Source organism: Eptatretus burgeri, chromosome 11 (assembly GCF_056783735.1).
Source record: "Eptatretus burgeri isolate ZD-2024b chromosome 11, Ebu_testis_v1, whole genome shotgun sequence".
Lineage (NCBI taxonomy): Eukaryota > Metazoa > Chordata > Myxini > Myxiniformes > Myxinidae > Eptatretus > Eptatretus burgeri.
This window is the reverse complement of record NC_140971.1, coordinates 6,096,088-6,113,587: the sequence shown is the minus strand read 5'-3', so window position 1 is coordinate 6,113,587 and position 17,500 is coordinate 6,096,088. Positions and strand designations below refer to the sequence as shown.

Sequence of the window (17,500 nt, the reverse complement as noted above, 5' to 3'; positions counted from 1 at the left end):
ACTTCATAATGATAAACGACAGTGTGGCCCTGTTATAATGCGATCGTTGAGGTCCATAAAATGTCATCGCGAAAAAAGCAGGGTCGTGCTAAATCGGGATTCAAGGAAATCGGCTTTCAAACTGAACCAATGTTTCCATGTTTACCTTCCAGCAAGTAAATTACCTTTGAATTGAAGAATTCCGCGAATAAATCGTTGTTCTTAGTCGACATTAAAACACATTTATTTTTAGTGAAGCTTTTCATGTTGTTAAAACAATCGCACTGTTCCGAAAATATATATCACAATTGACAGGTGCTCGTTTCTTCATTTATAAATTATAACATCGATGCAATGATTTCGTATTTATAAAATCCAAACGCTAATTATTCACCTTTCTATAATCGATGCGAGAGGAGATTGTAAGCTGCTGCTAACAACACAGATGGCCGTCATGAACAGCACAAAGGTAAATCTAACGTGTCTTCCGTCTCTCTTGGACGTGTTACAATTGCCCACAGTATTCAGTACAGTAACATGCTGTACAGGTTTGTATCCGAGGAGCAATAGGCTACACCATATAGCCTAGGTGTCTAGGTTTGTGTAAGTACGATGTTCGAAAACGAAAAAAAAATGATGTTCGCACAACGACGACGTCGCTTAACGACGCATTTCTCAGAACGTAACCCCGTCGTTAAGTGGCGCATGACTATATATATATATATATATATATATATTATTTATTTACATGTTTCAATACTAGCTACCAGGGAAGTGAGTACAACCAACATGGCAATGTGGAAACTATACACACACACACACACACACACACACACACACACACACACACACACACACACACACACACACACACACACACACACACACACACACACACACACACACACACACACACATATCGAAACATGTGGAGTGTGACGAGCACTCCCCCAATCTCCATTGGACATGGTCCTTCTTTGTGGATTATGCGGTTTTACCGTGTGAGACATCATCTGTGGTGATGATCACCATAAGGCAGGAGAGGTATGTGTGTGTGTGTGTGTGTGTATATATATATATATAGTTGCGGCTGTGGGAATTCGCAGAACACCATAAAGGTTTCTTAGATTAGCTATGCCGGTAAGTGAGTTTTCAGATCGGTTTCCCCACTGTTGTTTAGAGGGGTTTCTTCGTGTTCACCGGGCTGCGACTCTTTGAGATAGCCGTTTTTCTTTACCGATCATTATTTTGAACCTACACGCAAACCACAACCGCCACCAAGTATGCCGCAACGCCAAGCATGCTACAAACCTACACGCAAACAACAACCGCCACCAAGTACGTCACAACGCCAACCACGCTACAATTTCCCTCACAACAACCACCACCATCTTCACCACTACCCCCACTTCCGAACGCCATCCTCCACGGTCCATGCTACGACGGTTTCCGCATCGGGAACCATCCAAGAACGCGGACAGGATTGGCAGAACAAAAGCTCTTGCGGAGCCTGCGGGGTTTTTCCCGCCTATTTTCCCCGCACTTGGTGTGAAGGGAAGGGGGCAGGGCAGCTCGCTGCCGATTGGTGGATGCACGGCGTGAGGCGGTCGGAGTGAGGGAACGCCCCTTTCGGGAAACTTCTCGAAGGGAGGCGGAGCCGAAAACGGGGAGGAGCGAAGGGTGGAGCTCCGCGCTATATAAGGCGGACCGCACGCGGGCTCTCTCTCTCTCTCTCTCTCTCTCTCTCTCTCTCTCTCTCTCTCTCTCTCTCTCTCTCTCTCTCTCTCTCTCTCTCTCTCTCTCTCTCTCTCTCTCTCTCTCTCTCTCTCTCTCTCTCTCTCTCTCTCTCTCTCTCTCTCTCTCTCTCTCTCTCTCTCTCTCTCTCTCTCTCTCTCTCTCTCTCTCTCTCTCTCTCTCTCTTGGTGGTCGAGGTTGAGTTCTCTCTCTCGTGGACGTCGGTTCGTGCTCCCTCTCCCTCCCTCTCGTCTTGGCGCTGATTTCTTCCCCTGTCTCCCGGTGGTCCTTTTGAGCGACCTGTTGGCGAAGGCGTGGGCCGGTGGCGAGTCCGGGCGACGCATCGGGGATGCAGACGGGAGGCGCAGCTCTGCCGACTGTGTGGTGCAAACCTGCGCATCTGGCGAGGAGCGCCGGAGAGAGCTTACCGCCCATCGTCGCAAGGCCTGGAGTCAGGCGCGGCCACGCTATCTGCCGTGGGGAGCAGACGTCGCGACCTGCCCACCGAGACACCTCGAGGGTGCAGGTCACCTGCACGGTCTCGTGGGCCTTTTTGGTCATCCACGGCCCACGACCATAAAGGTCTCCGGACCCCGTCTACCCCCTTGCCTGTGAGGAGATCTTTCCATTTATTTTGTTCTGTTTGACTGCTGTGGCGCCATGTCCCTGCAAGTAGAACCTGTTAAAGTGCTTGTACATAATAATTATAGTCGGTCGTATTGCTTTTGTTTTCTATTTCTTGCCTGTACATTGCATGACTGCCTTGGCTGTATCTACGTGTGCTTTATAATAAATGTCCTTGTGTGAAATGTATCCCGTTCGTCGTGTCCTATTTCCCTTTTGAAAGCCATCTTGCATCGTGGAATAATTAGTTGGGTTTTAAACGCCCGGTAAGGAGAATCGGATCCGTCGAGGTCGGCGATAACACCGCTCGGTTATCACTGTAGTACGGAACGGACCGCTTAAGCGGTTCGTGTCCCAGGCCGACCTGCGGTGCGGTGCAGCCCCTCGGTAGGTTACCCGCGCGGGTACTTAGGTATATCGACATTCGGCGATTCACCCTATTTCGCGCGGGTAGAATGCGGACTGGGCTGTGGTGAGGTTAAACCCCCACCCGTAACTGGTTCCTGGCGGTAGTTCCAGGAGGGTCACGACTGAATTGTCCATCCGGTGGGCGAGCTGCTACTATTAGTGGAAGACGGCAGTTCGCACGCCGGCGGGCGCGAATTCGTAACAATATATATGTATACTAGTGTGGTGTGCTTACACATTGTAAGCAAAGACGAACTGTACTTCCCCATTGTCTCGGGTCGCTAACCTGCATGTCACACCGACCTCGTGCGTTCCTCCAGATCTCTCTGACGTCACACCAAACCACCGTTCCACCTCCGGGGTGTGACTTGCTCGCACGAAACGTGGGAAGGCGGGGCCTCTCTGTCTGTTCAGCACGCCTTCCTCGCTTCTGACGTCATGCCCATCAATCGTCAGCCTCGGGGGTGTGACTTCGCTCGCCGTCACCCTTGGAGGCAGGATTTCTGCCTGCTCGGCATGTTTGGCTCGCTCGTAAATGCAAAAACGTAGGAATAGGTTACTGGGGGAACTTATTCTTAATCCCTATCTGATGAACACCGCAATAATCCTTGCTTGATGCTTGGCATTTAAAAGCATCTGACCTAGAATACTCGACTGCAAGTGCAGGAATTCGGGATTTGTTTGAGGGTGCCGACGATAGCTCGCTTTGCCTTCTTGAAGGACACCGTGGGGTTTTTAACGTCCATCAACAAATGTGGGCAGATGGCACATGCTGATGAATCGCCTTGCAAGTGAAACACCAGGACAGCAGTTTATTGCCAGGTCAAGATTCAAACCGAGGCTTCACAGCTCAGAGGCAAGTGTGTGTGTACTACCGTGTTATCCTGCCAGCCCTTCCGACATAAGAGGAACTTAAAATACTGAACAAAATACCACCACGTGACCCAGCTGGCCTGTAGGCCGAAGACTCAACACACCGTGGGTCGTACCTGGCCTGCGAGCCGAAGCCTACCCATGCCTACTCAAGATTTTCAATCGTACATGGTCTCATGTTATAAACCACCAATTTGAGGCGTGCACAAACAAAATAGTCAAATGGCCTGAAATGTGGACTATGTAGTGGCCATTTTATCGGTCCACAACATCCTATCCATCTCAAAGGCAGAGTCTCATCCAAAAACGTTCACGCGATCGTCGCATCATGCGGTGGAACCCCATCCTGATGAAAGAACCCATTTCTCAAATCTCTGAATGATGGTGTCATCCAAATGAGCAACCAAAATATCTTACAACATCGTGATACAGCCAGCATCTGCAACATCATCTTCCTTAAAAACAGGGGCCTGTAAGACCATCCTCGTGAATTGCACAGCACACCCATTACTGGGATCATCGTGAACTCGCCGGCCCAATGAGGATGCGCATCGCTCCACTATCGGTAATGATGGCGGTTCACTGCACCGGTAAAATGGAACGAGGCTTCATCGCTGAAGATGTCATCAGATATCCCTGATGGTTGAATGTTTGCTTTGTTTTATCCATTCACAAAATTCCATTGTTCTCTCGGTATCATCTCCATGAAGCTGTTGAACGAACATCACCTTAAAACAGAAGAATAGCGAACTCCAACGTCTTCATCAATTTTTCTCAAGGATCTCCTTGGACTTCTGGCTTATCAGCAGCACTTCTGGTCTCTGAAACGAATCCTTGACTTGGCATTGGCCTTGTGGGGTGCTTTTCATGAAACTACTGACATGCTTCCCTCTGACTCTTTCCGGAAATGTGTAGCAACACAAGTTCCACATTCTCTTGATTGGTGCAATTCACCGTTGAGGTGTTCTTCTTTTCTGAAATGTAAAAAAAAAAAACAAATTAAAAATGTTTCCTCTGATTCCAGACTTTTGAAACGCCCTGTATTGTGTGGTGGTGGTGGTGGTGGTGGTGGTGGTGTTGGTATTGTGTTGTGTGATTGTGCTGTTCGCAGGCACGGAGCTTGTAGTTTTTTTTCGATGCAAACGAACTTTGGGTTGTGCAGGACATTTGGCCCATCCTGACTGCTGCAGCACCACTTGCATTATTCATGTGAAACTCTGAGAGCGAGATGTCAGGTTATCCCTTCTGTTTGTTCAGCCTCTGGGCCGGTGAAAGAACCCCCAGTTGCCCGGTTCTCCGTTACTTAATTAACCCCAACATGCCTCCTTGCCCTGTACCCCTCGGTGTTGCCTTTGCAGGTTATCCTTTGGCAGCAATCCAACGCACGTTACTGTTTGGATGCAAGCCCGCCTTTCATCATGTCTTCTACATACTCACAGGCCTGTGCTTGGCCTACTTTAACTTTGGTGAGAGGCCTTGCGTGACATTCTCCACACATTTTGCCTTTGCTTTGGCTCTTACCTTTGTCAGACATTAATAATAATAATATGTTTGTGTTCCTGCCTGGTACCATCTCCACAATTTAATGATGCTTGGCATTTTCACCTACGACATGGGATACCCGTAACGTGAGATACATGAGCTAACCGGGCCTGTGGTAGCTATGCCGATGATGATGATGATGATGATGATGATGATGATGACAAAGCTCTTCAAATGTATCGCTTCCATAGCGCCACTGGGAATTTATGCTCGCGTACTCATGTTGAACACCCTGTGTTGACCAGGTACTTTGTTCATTCAGGTGGTATGTGCTTGTGTGTGCAGGTTGGGGATTGTTGCACCCTGCTATCTGTATCGTGGTGCAGTGGCAACTTATCCACGTCCTTGGACCGACAGTCATGCTTGTGGCCGTCACACTAACCTTTCAAATGGTGCGGAATGTACTTCTGCCGGTTTTTGGGTTTTTTTGGCCCCACCCCCTTGAGTTTGGCCCCACCCTGTTGCTTGATTTAACAGCTCTTAACAGCATTTGTTTGTGCCATTACCTTTCCACCAAACCTTATTTGCTTTTCTTCCCCCCCCCCTCATTTCTCTCGTCCCATATTACTGATCGCCCTGCTAAGGGATACCTGTTGCTAGGCTACTACTACATGGCAACCGACAGCTACGACATAAACTGGACAATGCCTCAGTGTGTGCTCACGCTCAGGTTGATTGGTACGCCTCTTCACTTTCCCAACAGTCGTACCACCTTGTAACTGCTTTCTATCAGATAGGCCCTTGGGTTCACATTTTATGCTCGGAGCTGATTGGGTTGCGATTTTGTGCGCCATGGTGTGTCAATGAGATAGTTCAGGGAAGAGCAGAGAGATTGCAGCAAATGATGTTACTCGGTGGTGGTGATTGTGGTGATTGCATCAGAGAAAGGATAATGAGCGAGTTTGTTTATTAAATTAATTTATTGGATTTAGCGATTCTCATGATCTTGTGTAATCATCTGGAAAAGGTATGTTTTACTTATTTATCCATTTTTTTTCAATTATGACCACCTCTTCCATTCATCAAGACCACCCCCCCCCCCACCCCCAATGTCTGTGCCAAACAGGTGTGGCTTTTGATTACTATGATGGAGGGAAGCCCAAAGTAAGTATGTTTAGACTACATTCCACACCCCAGTAGCTGGGCCGCACCTCACACCGACAAATTTAACTTGAGGGATTGTAACCGACCCGTGAGCAGCATCGTGTAACATGGTAGTTCATTTTGGTAGTTTTGGTAGTTCTGTTGTAGAAGTTTTATTTCTTTCCCTATGTTGGTGGACTTGTTAGTCCCAGTATATCGAGCTCGACTTTCTGACAACTTGCACTCCATCTCCGTCTCAATTCCGTGACGGCCACTCGGACGTGACCGACAGGTTTGGCAGTACTCCTGAAACTCTTTAATGAGCTCTTACCACACAAGTTTCACCATATTTGGCCGATTATCTCCTGCGAGTTCAGATGAGGCTATCGTGGGGTGGGGGGGGGGTGCTGTGGCACACCTCATCACCAAGAGAATCTTCAACCTGAATTGTTTACTTTCAGGACCATCATCAGTGTTTGTTTCTCTTGGGTCATGGCATAGGTATTGGGTGAGGGGCCAAATATGTGGATCAGGGGGTACACAAACACCAAGGATAGAAACTTGCATGATCCTCATCCCTCATTTCTTCGCGTTCATGTTTCTCCCATCTACCGCATTGTGCCCAATGGGGAATATCGAGTGGTGAGTTGACCCCATCCAGTAAAAAAAAAAATCTTTTTCCCTGTAATATTACCACGATAATATTTATCCCTGTAATATTGTAATGTTTTTAAAGAGAATCTTTTGTACCACACAAAATGAAAGACCGATTGCAGTAGATGACTTGCAGGAGAAGCTGACTGCTGAACAGACTGTGATGGCAGTTTCGCAGCCACCCACTTGTGAAGAACTCTTCTCCTTCACATTCTTCTTCGGTGGATTCCTGGTTGGGCCTCAGTTTGGCCTGCGCAGGTTTCGGGACCTGGTGGGTAGCCGCCTCACCGACCAACAAGGCCATCCTCCCAAAAGGTGAGGATAAATCTCGTGGGAAGGGTTGTGATACGAAGGCCAGATGTTCTTCGTATTCCGTGAGCAGCAGTGTTAACTGTCGATATCGGTTTGGTGTGTTTTTCCTCTCCATGTAGTGAACAAAGTGATATCTCAAGAGGTTACCTTCTGTGCTATGTGTGTCCTGGCAAATATCTGACACGTCTGTACCTTTGGCCGATGTGAAAGTACAGGAGTTGGAGCTCATCTGTATGAGGGTTCAGTGGGCAAAGAAATCTACATAAAGCCTGCCAATGGATGCAGGCTGTGCTTTGTGGGACAAAATCTGCATATAAGCTCAAGGGACCTGCTCTGTACAACATGTTGGCCAGGTGTACAGTCCTTTTTATACCTCAAGGGATAGAAGGAGAGGAGATTGAGACCACACTCTGTGCAGAGCGTTGGTGCTGCTTAAGCAGTCTCCTTGGCTATTGGGCATAATCTTGGACGGGTCGCCACTCCGACACATTTTTCCAGCATGCTGGCACTCATTTTGCCCACCACGGAAGGATGACAGGCAGAGTTAACCCCACCTGGTGTTAATTCAACAGCTGAGCGGGATTTTAACTCGGGACCCTAGGATCCAAAGCCCACCACCCGAGCCACTAAGCCAACACCAGGCATCGGGATGTAAGACGTGGCATGATGGTGTGGAAGAAAAATAATTATATTAATGTACTCTCAATTATAATGGTTGCTGGTGCTTTATAAATTTAATTTTATGCTACAAGTCGAATTGGCTGTCAGTTATGCTTCCCTTTACCCAAGAGTCTTTTGACCTAAAAGTTTCAAAGGAATGTCTTACTATGAAACAAAGTGACCTGGTTGAAAATACTGCAACTTTTGCCATGATTATGTCATTCTCTTTCACCTAGTAGACACGTATTGCAGTTGGAGTTCTTTTGCCTAATGCTTATCAGCCCCCTCCACTCCCACAAAAGCATATAAATGCCAGGAAATGTAATCTTAGCTGAGTGCAAATCATTGTAGATGTTTACCATCTCAGTACTTTGGACTCCGTGGTACCATGTTAAGAATAAAGGTTCTCTGATCAAATGTACTCTCGTTGTGGACAGTAAATTAATTGTGTCTTTGATTTGAGTAACAGGATTTACATCGAGTCGGTTAACGACAAAATTCCACAACAATGGAAAGGGATGGAAACGTTTACGGAGGTTTCAACATGAAGTAGTATTGTAGTATGGCCATGTTCTTGTGTTTAAGATAGCGATATGTTAATGAAACTTTTCATCTCCTGAACACATCCTCGGGCATCTCGCCCTCCCCGTACAGTGTGTGGCCGGCCCTGAAACGCCTGGCGCTTGGTATGTTGTATGTCACCGTGTTTGCCGTAGCCTCGGCACACTTTCAGGACAGTTACCTGCTCAGCACTGACTACCAGGTCGGTGAACCTTTTTTTTTTTTTTTTTCCTCTTTTCTTTTCTTTTCTACTCTACTTCACACCCTCTTGTCTCTCTTGACCCCATCAATAATACTACTCCACCATGACCCGTTCCATCATTACATGTGGGCCGTTCCAAAAGTTGTACGAACGTACTCTCGGCAATCGTTCAAGACCTGCCAAACGGTACGAGGTTTATAATTACATTTCTTACCAATAAGTCAATATTGGTCTGCAAGATTCCTTTTTTCTGATGTTTCAAAGTTTTAGGTTTTTTTCCCACGTTATCATGCGCAGAACCCCATGGTAAAAATACTGTTACGAATTTGGAAGCCTTTTACACACAGACAGTCAGCAGTCCCATAGTTCAGTTATTTTGTTACGTATATGTGGATAGTTAGAATCCCTCCCCTATGTCTAATGGGTTAATTTCATGTGTGCGCTGTGGGTTTCTTTTATAGTCAGATTTTTTTTTACATCTTTAAATCTGCCAACGCCAACAAAACCCTCACGTCACTCCTCCCACTCTGCGGGCGAACAAGCGCTTCACCCGCCCAACCTTCACGTCGCACCACGGCGCCACAACGCACGTGTTTCTGACTACGGATGTGAGCGGATCCCCCTCGCCTCGGAGCTCTCACTCCGCCCCATCAAAAAAGAATGTCTCCCCTGTCGACACTGGGGAAGGCAAAAGAGCCTCTATCGGGGGAGGAGCACCAAGACGCCGACATTCCCCTCCTCGAATCACGGCTGGCCACCACGACACCTGAAACCCCTGGTCCAATCCGGAGGTGAGTTACCAGAGAAATGGATCCCTCCACCCCGCACGGGGGAGGGGGGATAAAAAGAATCGCGAGGTGCTCAAAGCCGAGTGGGGGTCCTTTTCCGGTCATGCTTTGGTCATCTTGGTTCCCGTCTTCGTTCCCTGGTCGTCGTCGTCGTTCGTTGGTGGCTGGTCATCCAAAGGATCCTGGTTGCTCGCTGGATTCTGGATGTGGGTTCGAGTCCCACCGTGGTGGTTCGTGTGCGCTCGTTGGATTGTGGTTCGTGTGTAGCGCTCAAGCTGGGGACCCCGATCCCTTTAACGGACTCCGAGCTCACAAGTGCGGGTCAGCCAGACCGCACGAGGCGGCCAGGTACCCGACCAAACTCTAACCCCGTAGCTGGAGGGTCCGAATAAAGGCTAGTTGGCTCCATCTCTTTTTGGGTGTGTGTGTGTCTGTCTGTGGCCATTCTTTTAAGTAGAATTGCATAAGTGCCTTGCTTATTGTACATTGCAATTTAGTCGGATTAACTCTGCTCTGTGTCTCCCTTCCTGATTATTGTGAATAAACCCCATGTTAAATGTACCAGCTTTTTTATGTGCTTTCTCTCATTGGCCTAGCATGGTTCGGGTTTGAGTTATAGTAAGGCTGATTGTGCCGTAGATTGTTATTTTGACCGGCGCAGCTTTGGTAATTCCCGCTCGGTTACGCCGGATCTGAGTCGGTAACACCGACTTCGTTCGGACAAAGCCGGCTGAGGGTGTGGCTTTCCCGACAGCTAGACTGCGTGGCTAATTAGGTAAATTGGAATCAGACAAAAAGACCCTAACCGCGCGGTCGAAATATTGGCATCCACGGTCCATGAAGCAACCCTTCGACTTCAGAGTTATCCGGAGTGACGACCTTCAATTCCGAGTGTTCGGTGAGAGAGGGCCCAACTGCTCCATCTGGTGGTCGTTCCTCGCCCCCGAACCCGGCACCACAACAATACCACGGAATGAAAAAAAAAAAAGCCTTTTATTCTTGCATTGGTTGAATGGAAGGTTATATATTTCTTAACGGCAAAGGAAAAAAATTCAAGAGTGATCGAGGCAGGGGTCTGTTGCCGATACACCACCCAAATTCAAATTTACATATATATATATATATATATATATATATATATATATATATATATATATATATATATATATATATATATATATATATATATATATATATATATATATATATATATATATAGTTACGGCTGTGGAAATTCGCAAACCACCATTCAGGACCCGTAGGTGAGATAACTTTGAAGTACATGTGTAGTTAGCCCCAAACCCGTTGTTTAGAAGGAATTTATGTGATTCATTCGGGCTGCGGCGCTTTGAGATAGCCATTTTTCTGTTCTATCTTTATTTTGAACCAACCACACTCCAACCATCAGACAACGACAACAACGCCAACAGCCACGACTTTTACCTTCACAACTCGCTCCCGCAAACATCGCATCACCGCCATTCCAAACGGCGCCATGGCCATTGGCCACCGCCGGAAACCCTCCACCACCTTCACCTCCCTCCTTCTACGGCCATTCCCGCACCACCTGTGAGCACCGAGCATCGGGCTGTACTGGGCTCGTACAAGATATGCTCCGAGCCGCGAGTGCAAATAGCGGCCTTTCCGAGGAGAATTCGGATCAGGAATGCTACACGCCCACTTCTGATCCGTCCAATTAGGAAGCGCGGGGCGGCTTGGCCCCGTCTCCAGGCGCATCTGTCTGGAATCGAGATATGCAAATTCTAGGATCAGGGGAGATTCACGCCCCTTTTCCTCTGTCCAATCGGCGAGCGTGGCTCCGCCCTCGAGGAGATCCTGATCCGGAAATTTGCATATTGTTTTCTCCTGCCGGCCTATAAAACGGCGAGCGCGAGGCGAATGAAAAGAGTTGTTGCGCAGAGAGTTAGTTTTTGGTTGGAGTTGTTGCGAGGCAGTCAAGTCGGGTTGGAGAGCGGAGTGGAGTCGGGAGGCGAAGGTGTCAAGGTGGTTTTCTGCAGTCGGCTGAGGAGAATTGGGGGAAGAGTCCAAGGAGCTCGGGTCCGAGGCAGGGAAGTCGGCGCCGAGGTCGCGGTGGGATCGCTCGTCGCGGGACCCAAGCCAGCCAACTATTCTCCTTCCCCCAGGGCATCAACAATTCCCCCCCTTTCCCCCGCGCTGAGATAGTGCAAAAAGGGGGCCTCGTTCCCACCCCACTCCAAGCAGTGCCAACGAAACCCGCGAAGGAGCACGAAGTCGGGGGACCGCCGCGCAGCCACATTTGCGGCTCATCAAGAGGACGCGGGTAGGACCCCCCCGGTCTCGCGGACCTGACCGCTCCTTCGGGTCCTGCGCACACATTGGCCTACGGGCCCGTCTGCCCCCCTTGCCTATGAGGGTGGCTTCTTTCCTTTGCTTTTGAGTAAATGTGTGTCGGCGCCGTCTGTGAAGTAAAACTGTATAAGTGCTGCCGTGTGTACGCGTATTCGGTAGTATCTCTGCGTCGTTGTTTCTTTTGTTGCATTTGATATATGTGCATTCTGTTTGGCTGTATATGTGTGCTCTCCGTGTGCCGCGGAATAAATGTGCATTATGTTGAACTGTTTTCCCGTTTCGCTTCGTCTTTTCTTTAATTGAATCTCCATCTTGCTTCACGTAAAGGGTTCGTTTGTAGTGGGCTTCAAACGCCCGATAATTAATCGGAACTGTCGAGGCCGATGATAACACCGCTCGGTTATCCCGATAGTACGGAACGGGCCGCCCAAGCGGCTCGTGTCCGGAGTCGACCTGCGGCGAGGTACGATCGCCCGGTTTACCATCCGCGTGGGTACTTAGGTAGGTCGAGTTTGGCGAACAACCCTATCCTACGCGGGTAGCCGATTGGCATGATTGTGGTGAGGTCGAAAGGCCCACCCGTGACTGGCTCCGGGCGATAGTTCCCGGAGGGTCACGACTGAATTGTCCGTCCGGTGGGCGACGTGCCGCGATTTGAGTCACGTGGCCGATAGCACGCCGGCGGGCGCGAATTCGCAACAATATTTATATTTCTCATTGAAAAAAATTCTAATTTCCCCGTAGGTTTAGATTAATTTTTTCTCTCTCCTTGAGGAATGTTTTGTTTCTGTGTTTCAGGTTGGGACACAGACAGACAGGCATACAGCATGATATATATATATATATATATATATATATATATATATATATATATATATATATATATATATATATATATATATATATATATATATATATATATATATATATAATTTATTTGTTTGTTTGTTGATATGTTTATATATATATATATATATATATATATATATATATATATATATATATATATAATTTATTTGTTTGTTTGTTGATATGTATATATATATATATATATATATATATATATATGTGTTTATTTATATTGTTATGACTGTGGAAATTCGCAATACACCATAAAGGGTCCTCAGGTGAGATACATCAGTAAGTTCATGTGTAGTTAGCCCAAACCCGTTGTTTCGAGGGAATATATGTGATCCATTCGGGCTGCGATTCTTCAGTTAGCCGTTTTTCTTTTGTTGTCGTTATTTTGGTGCAAGAACAACAGCGAACATCGCCACAACCAACATCTCAACGATCACGCCATTCACTACACGACACCAACAATCGCACTACACACCACGACGCCACCTTCCACAACTACGCTACCACCATCTTCGCCACTTGCCATTCAACGAGCGATCACGATCTCCACGGGACGGATGAAAGGAGCGGAGAGGCAGCAGCAACAAGGGTGCGAAGGGGCATCTCCCGCTTGAATGTCTCCCGCCGGATTTTCCCTCCTGCTTTTCCCACGCTTTGGCATGGGGGAAGTGCGATTTGAGTCAGAGGTCAAAGGTGAAAAAAGGTGGGGGCCTGATTTTGGGGGAATAATTCCCTGGCCCCGAGCCAAAACTGACTTTCCTCGTCCCCCGCACGGCGCGGGGAGGGGGGAAAGAGAGGGCACGCCCCTTTTTGGGAAGCTTCCAGAAGGGAGGTGGAGCCAAGAACGGGGCGGGGCACAGGGCGGAGCGAAGGGCGGAGCCCGACCCTACAAAAGGCGTGGGCGTGAAGGTCAAAAAAAAAACGTCGTTCCCTTGTCCCTGAAGGGGAATTGTGGAGAGTTGTGGTGATTGTTCCTGGTCGGAGGTTCTGTTCATTCGTTCCTGTCGGGCGGACGACACGTGCAGGCGTGAGGCATGAGCCCAGTGGACCACTCCGGAGGGACTCGGAGTTACGGTCACCAAGGGCTGGACGACGTGCTAAGGGAAGTCGCGACTTCCATTTCTTTTGAGTTCTATGTAAATGTGTGTGTGTGTGGCGCCAGTCTGGTGAAGTAGAACTGTTATAAGTGTTGCCGTGTGAATTGCATTATTCGGTTGTAGATCTGCGTTTGTCTCTTCGCTTGCTTTTATTGTGTTTTCTTGCTTGACTGTAATATACGTGCCTTTCGTGCTGCCGTGTGGCACGGAATAAATGTGCTGGTCCAATTGTTCCCCGTTTCGCTGCGTCCTTTCCTTTGTTTGAATCTCCATCTTGCATCACGTAAGGGATTAAAAGTGGGTTTAAAACACCCGGTAACTAATCTGAACCGTCAAGGTCGACGATAACTCCGCTCGGTTATCCTTGTAGCACGGAACGAGCCACTTAAGCGGCTCGTGTCCGGAGTCGACCTGTGGCGTTACAATTTTTCGGTACGCTATCCGCGCGGGTACTTCGGTAAATCGGCGATCGCATCCTATTTCGCGCGGGTAGACCGCGGACTGAGTTGTGGTGAGGTTAAACCCCCACCCGTGACTTGCTCCCAGCGTTGTTCCGAGAGGGTCACGACTGAATTGCACGTTCGGTGGTCGAAGCGGCCGCTATTGGTTACACGCGGTCGTTCGCACGCCAGCGGGGCGCGAATTCGCAACAATATGTTTTTTATATATATATATATATATATATATATATATATATATATATATATATATATATATATATATATATATATATATAACTTATTTATTTGTATGTTTTTTTTTATATATATAGATATATATATATATATATAACTTATTTATTTGTTTTTGTTTATATGTTTATTTATATATGTATGTTTATATATGTTTATATTGTTGCGAGTTCGCGCCCAACGGCGTGCGATCGGCCGCTCAACTCGAATGGCGGCCGCCTCGCCCACCGGAACGGACAATTCTGTCGTGACCCTCTCGGAACAATGCCGGGAGCCAGTCACAGGTGGGGGTTTAACCCCACCACGACCGTGCCAATTGCCCACCCGAGCAGGATAGGGTTGCTTGCCAAATTCGATCTACCTAAGTACCTGCGCGGATGGTCGACCGGGCGATCGTACCTCGCCGCAGGCCGACTCCGGACACGAACTGCTTAAGCGGTCCGTTCCGAGCTACAGTGATAACCGAGCAGTGTTATCGTCGGCCTCGACGGTTCCGATTAATTATCGGGCGTATTAAGCCCACTACGAACCCTTTACGTGAAGCAGGATGGAGAGTCAATAAAGAAAAGACGAAGCGAAATGGGAAAACAGTTCACACAATGCACATTTATTACACGACACACGGAAAGCACACATATACAGCCAAACAGTCAGAATGCACCTATATCAGCAAAAGCAAAAGAAACGACGCAGAGTTACAACCGAATATGCGTACACACGGCAACACTTACACAGTTCTACTTTACAAGACTCGGCGCCGACACACATTTACTCAAAAGCAAAGGAAAGAAGCCACCTTCATAGACAAGGGGGCAGACGAGCCTGTAGGCCAATATGTGCGCGGGACCAGAAGGAGCGGCCAGGTCCGCGAGACCGGGTGGGTCCTACCCGCGTCCTCGCGCGTTGGCGGACGAGCCGCAGACGTGGCCGCGTGGCTGTGCCCCGACTCCGTGCTCCTTCGCGGGTTTCGTTGGCACGATGTTTGGAGTGGGGTGGGAACGGGGCCCCCTTGGTTGCACTATCTCAGCGCGGGGGAAAAGGGGGAATTATTGATGCTCTGGGGGAGGGAGAATGACTGGCTGGCTTGGGTCCCGCGACGAGCGATCTCCCGTCGCGACCTCGTCGCCGACCGCCGTCCTTCTCGCCTCGGACCCGAGCTCCTTGGCCTCTTGCCACAACTCTCCTCAGCCGGGTGCAGAACCCAATTCGACGCCTTCACCTCCCGACTCCGCTGCTGCCACACTCTGCTCTTCCAAACTGACTCTGCCAAAACTCTGCCACGATTCGTCTTGCGCTCGGCGCTTTATAGGTCGGCAGGAGAACCCATATGCAAATTTCCGGATCAGGATGAGCTCAGGGGCGGAGCCACGCTCGCCCATTGGACGGAGGAAAAGTGGGCGTGAACCTCCCCTGATCCGAGAATTTGCATATTTCGATTTCACACGGACCCGCCTCGAGGCGGGGCCAAGCCACTCCGCGCTTGCTAATTGGACGGATCAGAAGTGGGCGTGTAGCATTCTTGATCCGAATTTTCCCTCGGAAAGGCCGCTATTTGCACTCGCGGCTCGATGTGTATCGCTTGAACGAGCCCAAGACAGCCCGACGCTCAGTGTTCACAGGTGATGCGGGAATGGCCGTAGAAGGAGAGAGGTGAGGGTGGTGGAGGGTTTATCGGTGGTGGTTTGATGGTTATGGCGGTTGATTCAAAATAAAGATAGAACAGAAAAACGCCTAACTCAAAGCGTCGCTGCCCGAATGAATCACATAAATTCCCTCTAAACAACGGGTTTGGGGCTAACTACACATGTCCTTAGAGTTATCTCACCTACGGGACCTGATTGGTGGTTTGCGAATTTCCACAGCCGTAACAATATATATATATTATATGTTTATTTATGTTATATATATATATATATATATATATTTATATGTTTATTTATGTTTATATATATTTATGTGGATGTATATATATTGTTGTGGGGCCGAGTTTCGGTGGCGAGCACGACCGCTTGGTGGAGCAGTAGTCGGCTCCACCGAACACCCAGAATCTAGATCCTGCTTCTCAGAGAACTCCGAAAGGCACGGGTCCCTTTCAGGACCGTGGTCGCCAATATTTTGACGGCGTGAGGTGGGGTCCACTTGTCTAACTCCAATTTACCTAAGTACTCATGCCGTCCAACTACCGGGGAAACCACACCCTCAGCCGACTCTGTCCGATCCGAGTCTCGGAAACGGCTCGGATCCTGCGTAACCGAGTGGAGTTACCAGAGCCACGCCGGACTGAATGCACAATTTGCCGTTTCCCAATTTCTCAACACGCACCGTGCTAAGACAATGCAAGAAACACAAAAACGAGCTGAAACATTCAACAAAATGGATATTTATTTACAATAGGCAGGGAGGGCAACACAGAAGAGCAGAGTTAAACTGACTATCGAGAAGAAATGCAAATAATGTACAAGGCACTTAAACAATTGCTACTTATAGACTGGGCCCACAGACACACACGCACACACCCAAAAGAAATGATAGCTGCGGCCTTTATTTGGCCCTTCAGCTCGGGAGGGAAGGCGAGCTGAGGGCAAGAGCCTGCACTTGCACCTGTCCGCCTTGTGCGGTCTGATCAAGCTTGTCCAGTGGCCGGACTCGAACCCACTGCCTCAACACAGCACCAAGCACCAGGGATGAGGGATAGAATGACGGACGCCAGCCAACACGAAGGCGGACGAGGCCACAGGCGCTCAAGGCCGGAAAAGCTTCCACGGATCCGACGACACCAGGCGAGGGCGACCCAGACAGCCAGAAAGAACGCCCCAATCACTATTCCTCTCCTGAGGTGGGAGGGATTTTTCCCTGGCCACTCGCCTGCTGATTGGACGGTTGTGTCGCGCGATTCGCTGGCCATCCCTCATTGGACAGGCCCACGGAAGGTGGGGCGACTCCCACCCTTCTGGGTGGAGTCCCGATCTGAGGCGATGAGCCTCCTGATTGGACGAAGGGCGTGCCCTTGTCCTCGTGGGCAGAGTCGGCTCTGGAGCGAGGGGTCCCACCCATGTCCGCAGCCAGAAACACCTGCATTATGGCGTCGATGAACGAGGC

The 17,500-nt window shown here is 48.8% G+C and overlaps 1 protein-coding gene across 1 annotated transcript in view; it reads left to right on the top strand.

Moving 5' to 3' along the window:
• Window positions 1-17,500, top strand: part of LPCAT3 (lysophosphatidylcholine acyltransferase 3) — a 31,492-nt gene that overhangs the window by 865 nt on the left and 13,127 nt on the right. Inside the window, exons 2-7 of the mRNA XM_085847821.1 lie at window positions 4,977-5,084; window positions 5,446-5,552; window positions 5,745-5,838; window positions 6,227-6,264; window positions 7,034-7,212; window positions 8,524-8,632. Coding sequence (XP_085703947.1) covers window positions 4,977-5,084; window positions 5,446-5,552; window positions 5,745-5,838; window positions 6,227-6,264; window positions 7,034-7,212; window positions 8,524-8,632 — 635 coding nt within the window. The remainder of the gene's footprint in view (window positions 1-4,976; window positions 5,085-5,445; window positions 5,553-5,744; window positions 5,839-6,226; window positions 6,265-7,033; window positions 7,213-8,523; window positions 8,633-17,500) is intronic.